The sequence below is a fragment of the Microcaecilia unicolor genome, chromosome 2, assembly GCF_901765095.1.
Source record: "Microcaecilia unicolor chromosome 2, aMicUni1.1, whole genome shotgun sequence".
NCBI classification, from domain to species: Eukaryota; Metazoa; Chordata; class Amphibia; order Gymnophiona; family Siphonopidae; genus Microcaecilia; species Microcaecilia unicolor.
Genome location: NC_044032.1, coordinates 489754352 through 489778361, shown reverse-complemented (window position 1 = coordinate 489778361; position 24010 = coordinate 489754352). Strand labels below are relative to the sequence as shown.

The 24010-nt window shown below is 44.0% G+C and overlaps 1 protein-coding gene across 3 annotated transcripts in view; it reads right to left on the bottom strand.

The window, feature by feature from the left end:
- The window catches only part of FAM193A (family with sequence similarity 193 member A), a 328734-nt gene that overhangs the window by 116294 nt on the left and 188430 nt on the right, over positions 1-24010 (bottom strand). For all 3 annotated transcript variants that reach the window (XM_030191118.1, XM_030191119.1, XM_030191120.1), the window contains 3 exons: positions 10399-10552; positions 10116-10286; positions 9035-9286 (listed from right to left, as the gene is read on the bottom strand). In XM_030191118.1, the coding sequence (XP_030046978.1) occupies positions 9035-9286; positions 10116-10286; positions 10399-10552 (577 nt within the window). The remainder of the gene's footprint in view (positions 1-9034; positions 9287-10115; positions 10287-10398; positions 10553-24010) is intronic.

The following is a 24010-nucleotide window of genomic DNA, read 5'->3' as shown; positions in this document are numbered from 1 at the left end:
CCCTCTGCCTGTCGGCGTACCTCAGGGTTCTGTTCTTGGTCCCCTCCTCTTTTCTATCTACACTTCTTCCCTTGGTTCATTAATCTCATCCCATGGCTTTTCCTACCATCTCTATGCTGATGACTCCCAAATCTACCTTTCTACCCCTGATATCTCACCTTGCATCCAAACCAAAGTTTCAGCGTGCTTGTCTGACATTGCTGTCTGGATGTCTCAACGCCACCTGAAATTAAATATGACCAAAACCGAGCTTCTCATTTCCCCCCCAAACCCACCTCTCCCCCCCCCCCCCCCATTTTCTATTTCTGTTGATTGCTCTCTCATTCTCCCTGTCTCCTCAGCTCGAAACCTTAGGGTCATCTTTGACTCTTCTCTCTCCTTCTCTGCTCATATCCAGCAGATTGCCAAGACCTGTCATTTCTTTCTTTACAACATCCGTAAAATCCGCCCCTTTCTTTCCGAGCACTCTACCAAAACCCTCATCCACACCCTTGTCACCTCTCGTTTAGACTACTGCAATCTGCTTCTTGCTGGCCTCCCACTTAGTCACCTCTCCCCCCTCCAGTCGGTTCAAAACTCTGCTGCCCGTCTCGTCTTCCGCCAGGGTTGCTTTACTCATACTACCCCTCTCCTCAAGTCACTTCACTGGCTCCCTATCCGTTTTCGCATCCTGTTCAATTGGTGAGGTGTCATAGGTGTGTGCCCGATGCAAAGAGCTCCTAGCTCTCAGAGAACGTGTACGTTCTCTTGAGGCTAGAGTAGCAGACGTGATGGAGCTGAGGGAGACAGAGAGGTACATAGAGGAGACCTACAGGGATGTTGTAGAGAAGTCCCACCTCCAGTCAGGTAGCCCCTGTGCTACCTTGGAGGAGGGAGGTCTCCTAGAAGGAGAGCATCACCCTGGTGAAGTAGGAAGTACTCCTGTAGCCAGGACCTGCCCACCAGGGGATGTATTATCCTTTCGCACCGAGGATATATCTCCAAATGTTGCCCGGGAGGGAAAGGTTAGGACAGCTGTTGTACTGGGTGATTCGATCATTAGGCATATAGATAGCTGGGTGGCTGGTGGACGTGAGGATCGCCTGGTGACTTGCCTGCCTGGTGCGAAGGTGGCGGACCTCACGCGTCACCTAGATAGGATTTTATATAGTGCTGGGGAGGAGACGGCTGTCTTGGTACATGTGGGTACTAATGACATAGGAAAATGTGGGAGAGAGGTTCTGGAAGCAAAATTTAGGCTCTTAGGTAGAAAGCTGAAATCCAGATCCTCCAGGGTAGCATTTTCTGAAATGCTACCTGTGCCACGCGCAGGGCCCAAGAGACAGGCAGAGCTCCAGAGTCTCAATGCATGGATGAGACGATGGTGCAGGGAGGAGGGCTTTAGATTTGTTAGGAACTGGGCAACATTCTGGGGAAGGGGGAGCCTATTCCGAAAGGATGGGCTCCATCTTAACCAGAGTGGGACCAGGCTGCTGGCATCGGCGTTTAAGAAGGAGATAGAGCAGCTTTTAAACTAGAAATGGGGGGAAGGCCGACAGTCGCTCAAAAGAGCATGGTTCGGGATAAGGTATCTTTCAAAGATATCACCATAACAGGGAAGATAGAGTATCCTGATAGTGAGGTTGCAAAAGAGATTGTAGTAGATCGGGTATCTTTAAATAACAATAAAAATCAGACAAAAGATTGCCAATTAATACTGTCAAGTACTAAGCATGATGTACTTAGGAACAACAAACATAGTTTGAAATGTCTATATGCGAATGCCAGGAGCCTAAGAAATAAGATGGGGGAGTTGGAATATATTGCACTAAATGAAAAATTAGATATAATAGGCATCTCTGAGACCTGGTGGAAGGAGGATAACCAGTGGGACACTGTCATACCGGGGTACAAATTATATCGTAGTGATAGGGTGAATCGGATTGGTGGAGGGGTAGCATTGTATATTAACGAGAGCCTTGAATCAAATAGATTGAAAATTCTGCAGGAAACAAAACACTCCTTGGAATCACTGTGGATTGAAATTCCATGTGCAAAGGGGAAAAGGATAGTGATAGGAGTGTACTACCGTCCGCCTGGCCAGGACGAACAGACGGATGCGGAAATGTTAAAGGAAATCAGGGACGCAAACAAACTGGGCAACACAATAATAATGGGGGATTTCAATTACCCGCATATAGACTGGGTTAATGTAACATCTGTACACGCAAGGGACATAGGATTTCTTGATGAAATCAAGGACAGCTTCATGGAACAGCTAGTTCAGGAGCCGACAAGAGAAGGAAAAATACTAGACTTAGTCCTTAGTGGTGCTCATGATCTAGTGCAGGGGGTAACGATACGAGGGCCGCTTGATAACAGTGATCATAATATGATCGGTTTTGATATTGGCATTGAAGGAAGTGAAACTAGGAAATCAAGTACGCTAGCGTTTAACTATAGAAAAGGTGATTACGACAAAATGAGAAAAATGGTGAAAAAAAGACTGAAAGGAGCAGCTCGCAGAGTAAAAAACTTGCATCAGGCGTGGATGCTGTTTAAAAACACCATCCTGGAGGTTCAGGACAAATATATTCCACGTATTAGAAAAAAAGGGAAAAAAGACTAAACGTCAGCCGGCGTGGCTAAACAGTAAGATAAAGGAAATCATTAGAGCCAAAAAACAATCCTTCAGAAAGTGGAGAAGAGAACCAACTGAAAGTAACAGGATAGATCATAAGGAATGCCAAGCCAAATGCAAAGCGGAGATAAGGAGGGCAAAAAAGGACTTTGAGAAGAAATTAGCGTTGGAAGCAAAAATACATAGTAAAAATTTTTTTAGATACATTAAAAGCAGGAAACCGGCCAAAGAGTCGGTTGGGCCGCTGGACGAAAATGGTGTTAAAGGGGCGATCAAGGAGGACAAAGCCGTAGCGGAGAAATTAAATGAATTCTTTGCTTCGGTCTTCACCGAGGAGGATTTGGGGGGGACACCGGTGCCGGAAAGAATATTTGAAGCGGGGGAGTCGGAGAAACTAAACAAATTCTCTGTAACCTTGGAGGATGTAATGGGTCAGTTCAGCAAGCTGAAGAGTAGTAAATCACCGGGACCTGATGGTATTCATCCCAGAGTATTAATAGAACTAAAAAATGAACTTGCGGAGCTACTGTTAGAAATATGCAATCTGTCCCTAAAATCGAGTGTAGTACCGGAAGACTGGAGGGTAGCCAATGTTACTCCGATTTTTAAGAAGGGTTCCAGAGGAGATCCGGGAAATTATAGACCGGTGAGTCTGACGTCGGTGCCGGGCAAGATGGTGGAGGCTATTATTAAGAATAAAATTGCAGAGCATATACAAAAACATGGACTGATGAGACAAAGTCAGCACGGATTTAGTGAAGGGAAGTCTTGCCTCACCAATCTAATGCATTTTTTTGAGGGGGTAAGCAAACATGTGGACAATGGGGAGCCGGTTGATATTGTATATCTGGATTTTCAGAAGGCGTTTGACAAAGTGCCGCACGAAAGACTCCTGAAGAAATTGCAGAGTCATGGAATCGGAGGTAGGGTATTATTATGGATTAAGAACTGGTTGAAAGATAGGAAGCAGAGAGTAGGATTGCGTGGCCAGTATTCTCAGTGGAGGAGGGTAGTTAGTGGGGTCCCGCAGGGGTCTGTGCTGGGTCCGTTGCTTTTTAATGTATTTATAAATGACCTACAGATGGGAATAACTAGTGAGGTAATTAAATTCGCCGATGACACAAAATTATTCAGGGTCGTCAAGTCGCAGGAGGAATGTGAACGATTACAGGAGGACCTTGCGAGACTGGGAGAATGGGCGTGCAAGTGGCAGATGAAGTTCAATGTTGACAAGTGCAAAGTGATGCATGTGGGTAAGAGGAACCCGAATTATAGCTACGTCTTGCAAGGTTCCGCGTTAGGAGTTACGGATCAAGAAAGGGATCTGGGTGTCGTCGTCGATGATACGCTGAAACCTTCTGCTCAGTGTGCTGCTGCGGCTAGGAAAGCGAATAGAATGTTGGGTGTTATTAGGAAGGGTATGGAGTCCAGGTGTGCGGATGTTATAATGCCGTTGTATCGCTCCATGGTGCGACCGCACCTGGAGTATTGTGTTCAGTACTGGTCTCCGTATCTCAAAAAAGATATAGTAGAATTGGAAAAGGTACAGCGAAGGGCGACGAAAATGATAGTGGGGATGGGACGACTTTCCTATGAAGAGAGGCTGAGAAGGCTAGGGCTTTTCAGCTTGGAGAAGAGACGGCTGAGGGGAGATATGATAGAAGTGTATAAAATAATGAGTGGAATGGATCGGGTGGATGTGAAGCGACTGTTCACGCTATCCAAAAATACTAGGACTAGAGGGCATGAGTTGAAGCTACAGTGTGGTAAATTTAAAACGAATCGGAGAAAATGTTTCTTCACCCAACGTGTAATTAGACTCTGGAATTCGTTGCCGGAGAACGTGGTACGGGCGGTTAGCTTGACGGAGTTTAAAAAGGGGTTAGATAGATTCCTAAAGGACAAGTCCATAGACCGCTATTAAATGGACTTGGAAAAATTCCGCATTTTTAGGTATAACTTGTCTGGAATGTTTTTATGTTTGGGGAGCGTGCCAGGTGCCCTTGACCTGGATTGGCCACTGTCGGTGACAGGATGCTGGGCTAGATGGACCTTTGGTCTTTCCCAGTATGGCACTACTTATGTACTTCTACTAACCTATAAATGTATTCACTCTGCTGCTCCCCAGTATCTCTCCACACTCGTCCTTCCCTACACCCCTTCCCGTGCACTCCGCTCCATGGATAAATCCTTCTTATCTGTTCCCTTCTCCACTACTGCCAACTCCAGACTTCGCGCCTTCTGTCTCGCTGCACCCTACGCCTGGAATAAACTTCCTGAGCCCCTACGTCTTGCCCCATCCTTGGCCACCTTTAAATCTAGACTGAAAGCCCACCTCTTTAACATTGCTTTTGACTCGTAACCACTTGTAACCACTCGCCTCCACCTACCCTCCTCTCTTCCTTCCCGTTCACATTAATTGACTTGATTACTTTATTTATTTTTTGTCTATTAGATTGTAAGCTCTTTGAGCAGGGACTGTCTTTCTTCTATGTTTGTGCAGCGCTGCGTATGCCTTGTAGCGCTATAGAAATGCTAAATAGTAGTAGTAGTAGTAGTACTGTTACCCACTGGCTCACTTCTCACCATATGATCCTCAATTCTGACAAAACACTGGCCTGATAGATCACTGGTCGCCCTTCCCATCCCACAGATGATCATCAACCTCTTGGTTCAAGCATCATGCATGTGGATTCTTTTTGTTATTTTGGTGTAACACTAGTTTTTCAGTTACCATTCACACCTCATATCTCATCTCTCCTCAAATCAGGTTTTCTCTCTTAGACAGCTATGTTATGTTTATAAATTTTTTGATCATGATTCTTTCCATGCCCTCAGTCTCTTTTTGTTCACTTCCAAACTTGACTATTGCAGTATCATTTATGTGTCAAGCTGCTTTGAAAAAACTCCAATCATTTAAAAAATATTTCTCTTCTCTTGTGCCAAGAAATTTGATCGTGTTGCTCCTCTTAAAGACCAACCTTGGTTACCCGTAGCCCTTTGCATTGAGTACAAGATCCTCTTATTGGCCTTTAAGGCCTTTCGTTTAGGTCAGCCCCTTTATCTTTTGTCTCTCACCATTCCCTACTCCCCCTCACGCTCTCTTCATTCCATTAATGACCAGCACATGGTTCTACCTGGTCCCAGACTTGCTCAACACGAGCATACAAGAAATTCTGCATTTTATTTTCTGGATCCAACAACATGGAACAATCTCCCTCCAGAGATTTGTAGCAAATTATCTCTACTCAAACTTAAGACAGCTGTCAAGATTTAGCTTTTTAGCAAGCCTATCAGTAAGCTGTTGTGACAATGTGGGTCCTGTGAATCACTTTTCCCTCTACCTTCTTTTTCCTCTCCCCTTCCTTCTTCCCTGTGCCCTTTTTTTTTTTTTTTAACTGTCCTCTCCCATTTCTCTAGGTTATGACTGCCTATGTGTTCTAATCTCTGTCCTAGCTGAAAAATTGTAGTTCTTTTCTTGCTTTGGTAGCCTGTAAACAGCTGAGATCTGCTTGCCAGCTGTAGAAGTATAGAAAATCTGAAATAAAGAATAAATGTCATCTGCCATTTGAATACTCCCAGTCTCTTAAGGTCCTCACGATTTACATCCAGTTCAAACATGATTTAAATGAAATCACCAATGACTTCAACCAAAGCTTCCAAATCATGCACTTGTGGGCGGATGCATTTCAATTGAAACTTAACGCAGAAAAAACACAATGTCTTATAATCACTTCACAATATAACACAAGTAAATTTACCACTATAACCTCACCTAACTTTTCCCTTCCCGTCTCAGACACCCTGAAATTCTTGGAGTTACCATCGATCGAAATCTTACCCTTGAAAGTCATGTGACGAATACAACTAAAAAGATGTTCCATTCAATGTGGAAACTAAAAAGAGTAAAACCTTTCTTCCCAAGGAGCATCTTCCGCAACCTGGTACAATCAATGGTTTTGAGTCATCTAGATTACTGCAATGCACTCTATGCTGGCTGTAAACAGCAAATCATCAAGAAACTTCAAACAGCCCAGAACACTGCAGCCAGACTCATATTTGGAAAAACTAAATACTAAAGTGCAAAACCCCTAAGATAAAAACTACACTGGCTTCCTATCATAGAACGTACAAGGTCTGCACTCTAGTTCATAAAATCATTCACGGAGACGCCCTGGCCTACATGTCAGACCTTGTTGACTTACCACCCAGGAATGCCAAAAAAATCAGCCCACACATTCCTTAATCTTCACTTCCCCAACTGCAGAGGACTAAAATACAGACTAATACACGCATCCAGCTTTTCCTACATGAGCACGCAATTATGGAATGCATTGCCACTTAACTTAAAATCTATTAATGAACGAATTAACTTTCGTAAATCTCTGAAGACCTATCTCTTCGACAAGGCATACCACAATGATCAGTAACTGAAAGCGTGACACATTACCACTCTACCTATTTCCGAATGTTTTCATACTATATCTGTTTGCTTAATTCAATTATATCATCCATGTTCTTTATGTAACACCAATTGTAGTGGTCTAGTGGTTAAGGTGGTGGACTTTGGTCCTGAGGAACTGAGTTTGATTCCCGGCACAGGCAGCTCCTTGTGACTCTGGGCAAGTCACTTAACCCTCCATTGCCCGCCGCATTGAGCCTGTCATGAGTGGGAAAGCGCGGGGTACAAATGCAACAAAAACAAAAAATAAAAATAAAATCTATTCTGGAACGGCGAAAGCCATGACGGAACATTGTAAGCCACATTGAGCCTGCAAATAGGTGGGAAAATGTGGGATACAAATGCAACAAATAAATAAATAATGTTTCCCAATCCTTTGTGATTTAACAACTTTGAATAACTTTGTGTCATCAGCAAATGTAATCTCACTCATTCTTGTTCCCAGATTATTTATAAATAAGTTAAAAACCAGCAGTTTCAGCACAAACCCCTAGGGAACACCACTATTTATCCCTCTCCACTGAGCATATTGACCATTTAACCCTTTCTGTTTTCTATCTTTTAACCAGTTCTTAATCCACATAGGACACTGCCTCCTAACCCATGACTTTCTAATTTCCTCAAGAGTCAGTCATGAGGTACTTTGTCAAATGCCTTCTGAAAATCCAGATACACAATTCAACTGTCTCACCTTTATCCACATGTTTCTTCACCCCTGCAAAGAAATGTAGAAGGATTGGTGAGGCAAGATTTCCCCTGGCTAAATCCATTTTGGCTTTATCCCTTAATCCATGCCTATGTATATGGCTCAGTAATTTTGTTCTTTATAACAGTCTCTACCATTTTGCCTAGCACCACTGCAGCACCAGAGGGCAATACTCTCACACTCTGGGACACACACACACACTCAGTGCCACCATAGGGGTCACTAGTCAAGTGATGGCTGGGATTCTGTTGCCCCAGAGACTGGATATTAAGTTCACAACATCCCAGACCATATTGGCCCAATGAGTAACAGTAAAGGCGAACAATCAAACTCATGCCAAGTTGGAGAAAAAAGGAGCAAATGTGGAAGATTGAGGGATGAAGCAAAGAGCTCTGGGATAAAAAGCAGTGGCTGGAATCTATACAACTTAACCTTTAAAACAATCCACTACTTTCCTATTGGCTAATGTTCTCTGTCCAAATGGCTTGAAACTGAGAAAAAATGTAATCATTCATTTATTAGAAATCTAGTAGCTGTTCTAAAGATGAAAGGAAAAAAATAAAGTGCATATAAATAAAGTTAGTTATGCTAATATTCTACAAAGTGCTGTGGTGGTAAAATAAAACTACTTTATTGATAATAGATGTTTATATATATATATATATATATATATATATATATATATATATATAAACGCACTGCTAACGTTCTATGAGGCAAACTTACCCAGCATTCCAAGTTAAGTTGTCATGGTCCAGATCAGTTTTCCACCATGAGTGCTTGCCCCGCCCATGTGTCACAACGTGATGACGTTCAGGGTGGGGCTATGACACTCAACGAAACCCCAGTTCTACCCCCCTCCCCCCGACGCACACAGAAAAACAGCGACCTACGCAGATCCTCCACCCCCCCCCCACCCCCAAGGAGTGCCGTCCGAACTGATCCGCCGCGATCACCACGGAGGGTAAGTCCAGCAACAAGGGGAGGGGGATGGTAAGGAAAGCGCCTCACACATATAAAGTGCAGATTCTGCTCCACAGCATGAACCAGTGGCTCAAAACAGGTTAATAAATGGACTAAAACATAGCAAGTACTTGAAACCTATTTTGTGTATTTCAGATGAGAAAGTATATAGGATATTACAGGCAAAATTCTTCAAAAGGTTAAGTCATATTTTAGTGAAAAAAATAATTAGACAGGCATGTTAGCACAATCGGTGTATCTTGGTATGACCTCCCAGGCTTACCTTATTGTGTGCAAAGGGTGAAGCTGTATACAGATTGGGGTGGATAAGAGGGCGAGGCAGGTGAGGAATAGTATGCAATGGTACATGTCCATGGATATGGGGGTAAAGGTGAAGTGCAGGGTGTGCAGGTTTTTCTGGGTTCATAAACTGATGGCCCACTGGAAGACGTCCAGCTGCAAGTGCTGATGGAGTCAGACCTGAAGCCTCTTGCTTGCAAACATGACATTCACAAGTATTTGGACTTTGTTCAGCCTATGAGAAGAAAAGGGGTTGAAACTCTCAGTATAATTTTCTTGATGTGCTGCTATGTTAGATAAATATTATACTTCACTCCGTAAATAAAAAAGTCACTGAACGTTAATAGCGAAACTAACAGGAACTTATTTTGTCTGAAGAGCAGATTAAAAATAAGAATTTTCACGGAAATCACTATACACTGATATTAGAAAAGGTGGCCCTTTGCTTAAATAACTGGGAAAAAAACAGGCATGAAAGCATTCTTTTGCAATGGCCTTTACACCTGTTGTACGTTTATAATCCTAGCTTCTCCTCAGACATAATGAAGAGCAGCGTGGCTAAGTAAAACGTTTTTTAAGACAGAAGACAAACAAAGGAGAGATCTTTTTTGGAGGTACAAGTGTGGAGAAAACTGAAAAAAAAATAATGAAGATAAAAGAACTAGTATGTACGGGGTGAGAGCTACAGACATATCCATTTGGCAGAGCAGACAAAGAAAAACCGAATACCTTCACAGAGGTGGCAACATGTGGAAAGGGACACAAATGCTTAGGACAGTTTTATACTGAATTCTAAGCTCAGAGTACTATTCTGTCTCAGAGTCATCTGATGTCACCCACCCACTTGTGCGGCGGTTCATTCTACTTTGAGAATGAATATTTACAGGTGCTTACTGCTCTACCTAGGACTATATGGGGAGAGGAAGAAAAAAAAAAAAAAGACAACCTTGGAGGCTTTGCACAATAGCCACCTGCCTAGAATTAGCAAGAATGAAAAAAAAAAAAACAAACAGAAAAACAAAACTACTATGGGTAAAGAAAAATACATTCATAAAGAGTTCTACCTGCTGACTGGGATAAGATGGTGGTGGGCTGCCTATTACTGATTCCTCCTTCCTTAATATCATTTTTCCTTGAGAGATTTCTTCCTTTGGAGCCCCTGATTGTTCACCACTACTCTCTCCATCTGCTTCTTCATCATCTGCTTCAGAGGAGCTACTACTAGTGCTGCTTACCTGAGGAGATTGAAAATGAATCAACAAAAAAAATCTCAAAAAGTTTAATTATGTTAATGTGTTAATTTTATCCAACAGGAAAATATTTAAATCAAATTAGAAAAACATATACCTCTTCTTTCATGGCCATGTTTTCACCACCACCATTTAATTCACTGTGGATTCCATTCATGCTGGCTACAACCTCAGCATCCTCATAATTGGTTAGTGGATAAATATCAGCAAATTTTGCAGATAAAGGTGCTACATCATCATCATCACTACCACTAGGAAGGAAAAGCTCACAATTACTGCATTAGTTAAGGCGAACCTTATATTAGACAAAGAGGGCTAGTAACATCCCTGTTAAAAAGTCTGATCATAATTAGGTCTTCTGATATCTAACTTTTAGGTTTTAACCAATAAACACTGATAAAACATTCCCAAAGCAAAAAGGAAAAATTATGTTCTTACCTGATAATTTTCTTTCCTTTAATCATACCAGACCAGTCCAGACTAATGGGTTGTGTCCATCTACCAGCGGAAGGAGAAAGAGAAAATAGTTCCAAGTAACCGCCCCTTAAGGGTATCGTGCAGCCTGGAATGTTCAGTATTTCGAATAGCTAAGCAATGGTGCTCTGAAGTCTAGAAGAAAACACAGTTAATACCAAACAGGCAAACTCGTGGAGCCAATATGCAGAACCTCACTGTTCCTGCTTGGCCAAAGGCAACTGCAACCTCCCCTCACAGTAAAGTAAGCGGGAGGGAATGGTCCATACTGAGCTTGCCCAAGCACATAGAGATCTACCCCTGAACCTGGGGAAAGAACTCCGTGATCCCAAGTAACAGGAGTCATACAGAGCTGGCACAACAACAAGTGGCAGGAGATTGAATAGAGAAGATGAAGTAGGCAGTGCTGTAGGACATCCCACTGTATTGAAGCATTGTGGAACAGCCAGGGATACCTAAAAGAAACAACACTCTGACAGACTTTAGCCAGGGAGGGCATCTGGACTGGTCTGGTATGATTAAAGGAAAGAAAATTATCAGGTAAGAACATATTTTTTCCTTCCTTGTCATCTATACCAGACCAGTCCAGACTAATGGGATGTAGCAAAGCAGTTTCCCAAAAGGGGGGGGGGGGGGGGTGGGGGGGGGTTGAAAAGAAGAATGAAGGTTGAAAAATCAACAAAGCTATACACACACAGCAAACAACTGATCAGCAGAAAAGGATTCGAATATCCGAATCACCAGGCTACTAAAATGGAACAGAGTTAGACAATAGAAAAGGAACTGAAGCCGTGGGACGTAAAACAAATGTCCTAAGCAAAAGAAAAATTACGTACCCCTGTCCCAAGAGTACCAAAAAAAGCAGCAAAAGATACTCATGCCAAAGGCCCCCCCCCCCCTCCCTTGGAAGGAAGGCAATAGTCGTATCCGAGCAACAAGGAGAAGACCTGTCTCTCCTAGACCGGGATTCACTTCTCTGAACCCTGGCAGGCCTAATTCCCAAACCTGCCGGTCTGCCTAGAGTCCAAGATGGTGGATGAAGCGACCCTAACAAGTACGCAACCCCAAACAGTGTGCCACACTTCATAGAAGAAAGGAAGCAAGGCCCAGGAATCACCCAGACCCGCGCCTAGTGAGAGAATCAAACTCCACAGAACAAGGAGAGACTCCAGAGTCGAGAGAACCAACTAACTGGAGCGCTAGCCTCTTCAGGAGAACCATGAAGAAAAGGGCAGCAGCATACCAGGGTACATCCATAGAAAGAGAGTACTCCTCAACCAACTCCTTCTGGACTTAGGGATGAAAGAACAGAGCCAAGAGAACAAAAGGAGACAAAAAGAAAGAGTCAAGAGCCACACTGTGGAGAAAAGACCCCCAAGGTGCCAAGTAGCCACAAAAGGAGCAGAGACGAATTCAAACTCCAGCAATGAAGCTTCTCACCAGCCACCAAGAGGCTACAGCAAGAAAAGGTGCCACAGGAATGGTAGCTAACAGGAGACAAGACAGCCTTATCTAGCAATCTAAACTGCGGTATGCCACAGCTGCCAAGAAGTTACTGTATCCAACCCGCAGAAAAGAGCTGGGGTTAACCGACAAGATGAAACAGTACCCAACAGGCAAAGGTGAAAATATGTTCCACAGTCAGAGACTGAACTGTGCTCAAGGGACAGAAACAAAGCTGAACTCATCAGGCAGAGTAGGATCTGTGCTCAAAGAGAACAAACAGATTTGCACTCAAAGCACACGAACTGAGCCATGCACCACGGGCAGAGAAAGAGTTGCACATCTCTGGCAAAGATAGAAATGCGCTGAACAAGCAGAGAAAAAGCTGAGAGTAACAGAGGCTGAGCAGTGCCCCACTGAAAGAGCTCGATGTTAGAGGTACCTGCAGAACTGAAGCTGCGGTAGCGATGGAACTGTGTATAAAACGCAGACAACGAGCTGCTTTCCACAAAACAAGGAGCTGTGCTCCAGACACCGGCAAGGAACTGCGCTCCAGAAGCTGGCAAGGAGCTATGCTTCCTACGCAGACATGAAGCTGTGCAGCACCTGCAGTCACAGAGCTGTGCTCCACATACCACCCTGGAACTTCGCCCAATTTGCAGAGAAGAATTGTGCTAAACACACAGAGATGGAGCTACACTCAACAGGCAGTGGAGCTGCGCTCCATAAGCAAAGAGAGAGCTGCATGCCACACACAGACAAGGAGCTACGTTCCACAGGCAGACACAGAGCCGTGTTCTACACGCAGACACAGGACTGTGCCCCACACTGAGACCTGCAGAGAAAGAACTACACTCAACATGTGACAAAAGAGCTGCGTTCAACGTGCAGAGATGAAAGGTTGCAGAATAAGCAGCGAAGGAACTTCACTCAACATGCCATGATAGAGCTGTCCTCAACATACAGTGATGGAGCTAAAGCCAACCTGGAACTGTGGAACCGTGCCCAACATGCAGCGATTGAGCTGTGCCCAACATGGAATGGCAGAACTGCATGGAATAATGAAGCTGCACTCAATATGCAGTGATGGAGCTGTGCTCAACAAGCAAAATGCATAAATGGAGCCCCGGGAAATAGTCAGAGAAGAAGGTGCTGCCAGGAGGCCAACAGGAAAGGAGCACAACTTGTGGAAATGCAGACCTGGCAGTGCACTCCCCTGGCCCAGAGGGACAAACTATAAGAACAGAAAGCCCCATGCCCCAAGAGACACTCTCGGCCCCCAAGTGGTCTCTGAGCCACAATGACCGCCCTCCTAGGCAACCAATACGGAGCAGCAGTCAACGTAGAGAAAGAACTCCCGCAAAGAGGGAAGTAAGCATCACAGATCTGGAATCCTCAGACCATAGGGAGCAAAATGCAGCTAATAAGGCAGTGAGGAAGAAACAACTCTCGCCAGGCCAGGAACAAAGAGGAAGCTGGCCACTAACACCAAACTGAGGAAAACCCAGCTTAGGGAGAGTCAAACTCCAGACCTAGAACAAAGCCATTTCCCTGTAGAAAAGTAGAGAAAAGCACAGAGCTAAGAGGTGATAATCCAGATGCACAGCAATAGATCTGCTCAGCAGGAAAGAACTGCGCCCCTTAAAGAAAAAGGAAGGAGTGCCAAATGTGCCAGGAGAGAGACGCCTGAAACTAGAAAAGGCAAAATCTGCCTGTGCCAGGCTAAAACTCCCGGCCGAAAGCAAGGGAAGCAAGGAAGAGCTGTGGCAAACTAGTCCTAAAAAGGCACATTCCCATAAAGAGACACTGAACTGAGTCCAAGCAAAAGACTGGCAAGAATGGCGCTGCCGAGGGTACTCAGAAGAGGGATTTGAGCTAACAGTTGCACAGCAAGGGCAACTCGGACCCCCGCCAGAAGGAAAGTACCCTGCAGACAAACCAGAGCAGACAGGAGGGATCCATGGGGAGAGAACCAGAACCTCCCTAAGGAAGGAAGGAAAAACTGCTGCCAAAACAAGAATCAAATAGCAGGAGCGTCTCAAGCAAGATGCCTGAAGCAGCAGAGATCGGACGGTCTATAGTTTCGTGATCTAGACACGAGCCATGACCAACAAAAAAAAAAAAAAAAATCAAAGCAACTGGTACCAGCTCGGAAGGGTTCAAGATCAGAATCGGATGCCGGCCAGCAAAATCGGATGCAAGCGGCCCCCTAGAATACACTTGCAAATGCAGGGAAATAAATCAGGAAACAGGCAAGAGAAAGAAGGGAAAACCAAATTTCTTCTTTTTTTTTTTTAACAATCTTCTTCACTACTGACAAGTTTATCTCAGAGACAGAAAACAAAGGAAAAACAACTTCTTTTTATTTTTTGTTTGTTTGTAAACCACCTTCACTAGTGACAGGAATTAATAAAGGTTTACCTCAGAAGCAGAAAAGGAGGGAAAAACAAAGTTTCCTTTTTTTTTTTTTTTTAAATAACCTTCTTCACTAGTGACAGGAATAAATAAAGGCTTACCTCAGAGGCAGAAATTCAGATATACCTACCACCACAGAAGAGAAGAACCCCACAGGGGAGACAAGTTACTCCATGCTACAATCAACCATCACCCTGCTAGAAAGACAGCCAGGGGAGGTAGGGGAGGGGAGGGAACCAGGGTCACTGGATATATTTCCCTAGCTGGCAGATGACGAACTCAGGACCACTGAAGTATCATCTAAAACTAGCCTACACACGGCTACCAGCACACCCCTGGCTCCACTGTCACCAGAAGAATCTGGGACAGGAGCTACCAGCCATCAATCCAGAGCAGCTGCACGATCCGTCCACCATCCGCTAGGAGAGAGAGAAAATACTGAACATTCCAGGCTGCACGATACCCTTAAGGGGCAGTTTACTTGGAACTATCTTCTCTGCCTCCTTCCGCTGGTAGATGGACACAACCCATTAATCTGGACTGGTTTGGTATAGATGACAAGGAAAGGTGTTTACTGGATAAACACTGAGACAAAAACAAACAAACAAAACACCACTGCTTCCCTCACACTGACACCCCCTTTCCCCTGGCTGTCTTTTACCCTCCAGTCTAGTTTCATGCCTTTTCTGGGCTAACGACCAAACCAGAAAAGTTTGGTTCAAATCCTATTGTGGCTCTTTCTGATCCTGGGCAAGTCATATAATTCTACTACTATTAATCATTTTTATAGCGCTGTACACATTATATACAGATACTTTCTCTATCATTAGAGGGCTCACAATCTAACTTTTTTTTTGTACCTGGGGCAATGGAGGATTAAGTGACTTATCCAAGGTCACAAGGAGCTGCAGTGGGAGTTGAACCCCGGTTGCCAGGATCAAAGCCCCCACTGTCTCATGTTCAAACTTAGATTGCAAATCCATGAATGCAACTTGCCTTGAGCTACAAAGGGAAAATGGTGTGAGCTAAATCCATAATCCTTTTCTTTCCTAAGTGACACCTGGTAAAAACACACCTACATTTACAATTTATAAATATCTAGGGATAAAAGCGCTAATCAAAACACCAAGAGAGTTGCATTTCAAACACTCTAACCCTGTAGGATGATCTGCATTTTAGCACAATGCAAACTCAAAACATGATTAGATCTTAACCCTGATAAAATATCTTGTATGAATCCTTCATTCAATGACTAGTAGTAGTACCTCCTTGAGCAGAACTAACTTCAACTAAAACCAGTAACCCAATAGAAGGTATCATGTGATTCTGGTTTGCTAGCCAGGATATCACACCATCTTGCTTACTTCCCTGAAACCTGATTAGGGAGCGTCCATGCCACATTGCAGTGTGTTGCTTGCTCCCTGTCTGAGGATGGAGTATGCTGCTCACCTTACCACAGCCTGGCTACACCACCATAACTTGGTGTGCTTGCTCATCTTTCTGCAGCCTAGCCTAAACTGACATGTCATAGATCCAGCTGTGGCAGTAACATCCTGCATGCTGCCCTGGAGTCCAAATGGGGCTGCAGTACTCTTGTTCACCTTCCTGTCACTCTAAATCCTCCAAGTAGGTACAGGGCTCAGACTCACCCATGCATTTTCTTTTCTTTCTTTTTTTTATTGAAAATTTCTCAGCAATACAAAACATAAACCATTTGCAGAACACATACTGTGACTTTCTAAACACTCTAGTCTCTCCAACATTGCTTAAACACTAACACTGATTAACTAACCTCCCCTCCTCCATTCATTCCCATTTCCTTCCCCCATACCTCACCATCCTCCCCCATGACTAGGTTCTCAATAATAATGGCATCCTGAAGTCAATCCTTTTTGCAGTTGGACGACAGGTAAGCTTTCACTTTGCCTTTCAATTTTCCATACAAGTCCCATACTTTTGAATACTTTACAGCCTGTTTTTCCCGTAACACTAAATTTAGACATCAAGTACACAAAGTCAGTTTTATCAATCACCTGTTGAAGTATTCTTCCAGGTGGCAGCTAATAACATTCTACTTACTGTAGTAATACTGGTGATCAGCTTCTCTAGTGTACCCAGGAGATCACGTAGTCCAATATTTAATAAACAGCAACCCACTGAATCCACCAATTGGATTCTTCATTTCCCGTATAATATGAAAAACTGTTCCAGAAAAGTTGTACCTTAGGGAAGCAGTGGCGTAGCTAAGGGTGGGCCTGGGTGGGTCCAGGCCCACTCACTTTGGGCTCAGGCCCACCCAGTAGCAGCACATCTATGATGTGGCTGGCAGGGATCCCCAATCCCCACCAGCCAAAAACCCAACAACTGTCCCTCCTGCATACCTTGTAAATAGCAGATCTTCACCTGCAGCGAACATCGACTTATACATACTGCTCGCACCAGCCCCACAGCCTTCCCTCTGATTATACCTGCCTATTCAGAAGCAGGAAGTTGCATCAGAGGGAAGGCTGTGGGGCCAACATGAGCAGTGTGTATTAGTTGCTGCTCGCTGCTGGTGAAAATCTATTTAAAAAGTATGCAGGGGAGGGGGGATGTTTGAGAGACCATATAGCATGCAGGTGAGAGAGAAAGAGACCAAATCACTTGTGGGACAAGGCAGAGTTCTTCTGCCACCCATCTTGGGCCTAGGCCCACCCAAAATTGGGTGTCTGGCTACGCCCCTGTAGGGAAAGCCTCGACAAATTTTCTTAGGATGTAGGACCCAGCCTAAAAATCTAGGAGCCACACTCGGAACGACTGGAATTATCTATGCTCGTTTGTAAATCACACATTCATAATATGCTCATTGTGAAGTACAGCAAGTCATCTATTACAAAAGCAAGGAAGGAGTGGATAAGACAATACTGCTCTTCTCCATTGCCCACCCACAGCCTATCTGGCAATGGAGAGAGGCTTTATGCTGTGGCTGCTGAGAGAAATGGGAGAGAGGATAAAGCTGTAGTTACTAGGGGTAGACAGAGTGCACCCACCCACATACTCCCCCTATAAGATGCAGCCAGCTTCTCTGTTACCCACCTGCCCCCGTCAGTTGCAGGTTTTAACCTCTCTCCACTGCTCATCCACCCGCTCCCAACAGTCACAGCCTAAAGCCACAACCCAGCCATTCCAGCAGCCTTGGCACTACTGCATCCCTAACCCTAGCAGTAGCCTTCCGAATCTATCCTTTCCCCCTCCCCCTCCCCCAGTAGTAGCCTCTCTCAACACCTCTTGCCCTTCCCCCTCAGCAAGAAGCTCACAATCCTTTCCCCCCAATTCGAAGTAGCCTCTCTTAACTGTTCCCCCCCCTCCCAAATAAAGGAACCAGACTTTAAAATTTTAAATTGATCCTGCCAACAAGCTTGCTGGAGAATCTCCTACTTAGCAATAATGCTCCTTATGGGCTGCTTCATGTGAGCTGCCTTTCCAGAGTGGACAACCCCCCCCCCCCCCCCCCCCCCCCAGCAATGTCCCTCTTTCCCCCACCAGTTCTCTCTCTATCCCTGGCTCCTCGCACACATGCATACACATCCCCCATGGCTCTCAATGCCTGCTCTAGCATCCTCCCAGAACTCACTCACTCACTCTCTCTCTCTCTGTGTCACCACTTCAAAGTTCTCCCCACAACATACACCCCCATAGCTTTTTCTTGGCAACCTCTGCAGCTGTCTCCCAACAGCCAATCCCATAACTGAATCCCTTTATGCATATCTCAAGCCTCTTCTCTCCTCCACCTGAACACACCTTCTCTGTGCCTGCACTTTAGCACAGACAATTGGCTCTCCCTTCCGTCACTGTAGATCAGACAGCCAGTTCTTCCTCCTTCTGACTTTTGCAGCATACAGACACCCAGCTCTCTCTTTCCTTCACCCCACCCCATTAGTATACAGATGCCCAGGTCTATCCCTCCCTTCTACTTGCACTGCAGACACCCAACTCTCCCTCCCCCCTAGACACTAGTTGGTGTATGCCCTAGAGCATACACCAACTAGGAAAATTGTCCAAGCCAGATTACTACAGATCCCTATTCAGACACTTGGCATTGGTCACAAATGCAGAACCCAGATGGCCCCCTCTTCAAGTGCAGGACAAGTGTCTACAAAGAAAGTAGAAATATGTGCAAAACATGGGCATAGTTTGACTGTTTCACTGGGGGGGGGGGGGGGGGGCACATTAGCATATCACCTGCATACAGACATCTACTGATATATTATATATATATATATATATATTTTTTTTTCCCTCTCATTATGCCTCCTCTCATTCACATATCAGTACACCTACTAGAAAACTAAACAGGCCAGATAAGTACATATTGATCCTACACAGGCATTCAATGTTAGCAGAATACCTGGTCTCTTCCATACATGCAGAACGCAGATAAACCCTCACCAAATATAAAATATATAACTACAGACTAAAAATAGAAATATGTAGACAAAAATTAAACTGAACTCCCAAGCAACCAGACTTTGCACACAATACACCAGAAAAACAGTAATGTGCTCCCTCATACTGTGCAAACTATAAAGACAGCAGATGTAAATGTCAAAACCTGACATTCTATATATTACAATACAAATTAAGGGGTCCATTTACTAAGGTGCGCTAATGGATTTAGAACACGCTAAATGCTAAGATGACCATTTTATGCCTATGAGCTTCTTAACATTTAGCACACAGTAATCAGTAGTGCGTACTATATCTCTTAGCGTACTTTAGTAAAAGGACCCCTAAGCATGGTATACTGTCCAAACCAGAAGAAGGTGGATTAGGCTTTTGAAAGCTAACTGAAAGATGTACTCACTTAGTCCAATAGAAAACCATTACCTTATTTTCCACTTTGAACTGTTTGTAACTAGCTAGTTTTTAAATTAAAAATAATTTTTTTTCTACCTGTGTAGTCTGGTCATTTAATGTTTCTAATTGTGTTAATTCCAGTCTCTGGTTTCTGCTAACTCTCTTGCCAGGATTTCCTTTTCCATTTGTCATTTCTCTCTCTCCTGTCTTCTTCATTACATCCACATCCAGCATAGATCTTTTCCTTCCAGTTTTTTCCATTTATTTTTCTGCCTTTCTGTCCAGATTTCATTATTACTAACCAGTCTTCAAATTTCCCTCCCATCTGCCTACAAGTTTCCATCTTTTTCCCTCACCCGTCCCCTTTCACATATTCCCCAGACTTTCACTAACTCTGTCCTCTCTTTCTTCCATCCTCTCTCCCCCTATTCCATCCTGATTCTTTCCATCCCCTGCCCCTTCTATCCAGTGTCTCCCCATCTCTCCCCCTTCGCAGCATCTCCCATCTTTCTCATTCCTTTCCATCGTGACCTCTTCCCCTTCCATTCAGCATCTCCCCCTCTCTCTCTCCCCTATGCAGCATCTTCCATTCGCTCTCATTCCTTTCCATCCAGTGTCTCCCCTCCCCCTTACCTCCAGCATCTCCACCTCTCGCTCTCTCCTCCTTCCATTCTCCCCCTTTTATTCACTGTCTCCCCCCTCTATCCTCTTCCATTCACTGTTTCTCCAGGCTTTCCCAGTTCCATTGAGTGTCTCTCCTTTCCATCTAGAATGTCCTCTCTCACTCTCCTTCCCGATGCAGCCATCCAGGATTTCCGCTGCTCACTCTCTCTAGCGCCCCCCTCCCAGCAAGGTTAGGGACATAGGCACCAAACTACTAGCTACTCCTTCCGGCTGCTGCTGTAGCAGCCTGGAAGAACCACGAGCTTCCGTGCTTTACCCTACTCTTCCTTGCCTCTTGCTCACTCTCTTCATCCCCCTGCACCCAACGCAGCTACAAAACAAAATAAAAACGTGTGCGGGGCCATACTCCTGCTGTGCGCACTGCTGTTGGCTTCCCTCCTTTCTCTAGAAACAGGAACTTACATACTGAGGTGGACGAGGGAGAAGGAAGCCGGCAGAGGCACATGCAGCAGAAGTACGGCCCCACGCACGTTTTCCATTATGCTTTGCCGGGGAGGGACGGAGTGAGAGGCAGGAAAGGAAAGAGAAGAGAACGGAAGCTCGTGGTTCCTCCAGGCTGCCACAGCAGCAGCTGGGAGGAGAAGCTAGTGGTGGGTTATGTCCCTACAGCTAGTTTTTTCTCACCCCTCCAAACTATCAAAACGGCCATATTCCAATCACTAAAGCTAAAATACATTTATTTTTTCTACCTTTGTTGTCTGGTGATTTTATTTTTCTGGTCATGTTGGTCCCTGTCTATGGGTTTCATTCCCACTGTGCTCTTAACTCAGTTTCCAGGGCCTCTTGTTCAATTGGTATTTCTGTTCTCACTGCCTATTTTCTTCCCTTCCTTCCTCTTTGGCACTGAGCATTCACATTCCGCTTTATTCCATTTTTCTGCCCCTTCTCAAATCTAGTTTTTCATCTCTTTCCTTCCCTTTCATCCATGTGCATCTCATCCAAGTTTCCAAATGTATTTAGAATTTACTAGCCCACCCTATGGCAGCCTTCAGGGCAGTTTACAATCTAATTTTAACAAACAAATGAAGCAAGAAGGAAAAAACATAAAACAGACACACAGATTTAAAGGAAGGGGGAAGACCTATAATAATAATAGGAAAGACACAAAAGAGAAGGGAGGCTCTGGCGAATGCCTCGGACAAAATTTGATCTATAAACGTCAAGAGAATGCATCTTCAAAAAGATATGTTTTAAGCTCTACTTTAAACTTTGCTAGGGATGATTATAGTCTTAGGGAGCTTGGAAGAGCATTCCAGAGTTGCAGTCCTAGACAGAGAAAATAGAATGCCTAATGTGTTCACGAACTATAACTCAATAAGAAGGAATTACTAGCTGGTTCTGTTGAGCTGACTGAAGAGTTCTTGAAGGACTGCATGGAGTTAAGGTACTGGAAAGATACAATGGTTCTCCAGAGGCGATGGTCTTGTGAACTATGAGTTTAGATTTCATAAATTATACGGTGTTTAATTGGCAGCCAATGAGCATTTTTAATTAAACACCGTATAATTGGTGTGCTAAATGCTAAGAAGCCCATATTTCTTTAAATTATTGATCAGACGGATAACAGTGTGAATATGTTGTAGGCATCTGTGCTCTTTAACCCATAGTACATAGTATAATGAATTACAATAATCAGGTTTTGCAATCACCAATGAAAGAACTAAGACATTGGGAGCTGATGGGAAGATCAAAGAGCAGATGGATTGAATTAGATGAAGGGAAGATAGATCCCACTTAAAAAATTGGGAGGCAGGGGCTTAATCATACTAGGGCAACTGGTGGAAAATGAAGCGCTGGTTTATTTTAATGATTTTGTAGTTGACTATGGACTGGGACAAAGGGCTCATTTTCAATACAGACAAGTTTATGATTTCATAATAAGTATGGCTCTTAGAGAATTGCAAATGGAGGAGACATTGCTGGAAATGGCTATCAATGAGAGCAGTAGGAGAAGGGGAATAACCAGATTCTATCAGGCTTTGCTACTGTAGAACACTGCATAAAATATGAAGAGTATGGGAGAAAGCCCTTGGTCGAGCATATGAAGCAAAAGAATGGGAGTAAATATTTGAAAATGTGTTAAAAGTTAACTATAGCGAGTAACATAGTAGAGAATGGGTATGAAATGCTGTATCAGTGGTGGTGTATTCTGATTCACTTGAGCCATAAGTATGGATCTGGATCTGATCTATGCTGGTGAGCTTGTTTGAGAGGGGTAATTTTCTTCATAAATCGTGGTCATGCCCTAAGGCAGGGCATGACAAACCCCAAGTGCCAGGTTGCCATGGCGACTGAAAAAATGGACCTGGCGCTTAGGCTTTGCCGGCACAAAACAAAGGCCCCTGCATGAAGGAGGCCAGCTATCCACAGGAGAGCCACTGGATCACAGGGCTGATCCCTCTGCCTGCCGTTGTGTCCGAGGGGGTGGAACCAGCAGGGCCTTCATCAGTGCATAGGTTCAAAGGCTCCTCTACTCTTATGTTACCATTGATGCCGGACCTGCTCCTTTTGGTTGTGTTCCTGCACATTGGGACTCAGGAGATGGGAAATGCTGAATTGAGAGAGAGAAAGAAAAGAGGGAACAATGAGGGAAGTGGGGAGACAGAGAGGGGGTGATGTTGAACGGGTGGCAGGGAGGAAAGACAGTATGGAAAGAGGGTAAATGCTGGACATGAATGTAAGGGAAAGGGCAAGAGGAAGAAATGTGACACATGGATAGAGGGAAAGGGGAAGGAGGAGATTTACATGGAGAGGGGGAAAATGCAGCAAATGGATGGAGGGGAAGAGAAGAAGGGAGAGGGAGGAGATGTATATGAAGGAAAGGGAAGGAGAGAGGAGGAGGAGATGTATGACAGAAAGGCAAGAAGAGAGAGGAAGGAGATGTATGACAGAAAGGGAAGAAGATGTATATGAAGGGAAGAGAAGAAGGGAGGGAGGACATGTATATGATGCAAAAGAAAGAGAGAGGGAGGAGATGTGTATAAATGGAAGGGAAGGGATGTCTAAGCAGCATAGGTCTTACTGAAACTGTGCTTAACTGGTTCATCTCCTACCTGACCAACAGAGTTTACACAGTTACTTTTCAAGTGTCCCTCAGGGATCCATTCTTTCACCAACCACCGTCAATATCTTTTTGGCCCCTTTTCTAACTTTAATCAAACCTTGGAACTGAAAACTTTAGCATACGCAGATGACATTCAAATACTTTATACCTTAAAAACATGTGTTATCAATGAGATCCATACATTATACCAGAGGCTCTTCAGGCTTACTGACTAAGAGACCAAAACCTTATACTCAATCCAAGAAAACTTAGATTTGTCTTTTTCCCCAAGAAAGAAAACATTTCCCTTCCTATAAGTATCGCTCTCTCCAACACTCCTGTTCCACAGACAGATTCGATATGCATTCTGGGCATTTGCTCAATTCTAATCTTTCCTTTAAACCACAAATAGCCCAAATTATCAAAAGCTGCTTTTACACACTTTCTGAGAGAGAAAGAGAACTTTAAACTAAATGCAATATGGTACTGGCGACCAATGTACCTCGGCAAACTACGGCACAATTAAATCAAAGCATTTAGTTTTAAAGAGCATAGGGACTGCTGAATTTTGTTTGAATATGGTGTAACTAACTGTGGGAGACCAGCATATATAGTATTACAGTAATCTAGACAAGTTATAATGAAAGCGTGAATTAAAGTGTGCAGTGAAAAGTCAAAACAATGTCTAATGGAAAGTAAGCGATGCAACCAAAAAAAGCCTCTCTATCATCTGGGAAATTTGTTTATCAAATGAAAGTTTGGAGTCAATAATGATGTCAAGGTACTGGAAAGAATCTACTGGGGAGATATGTAA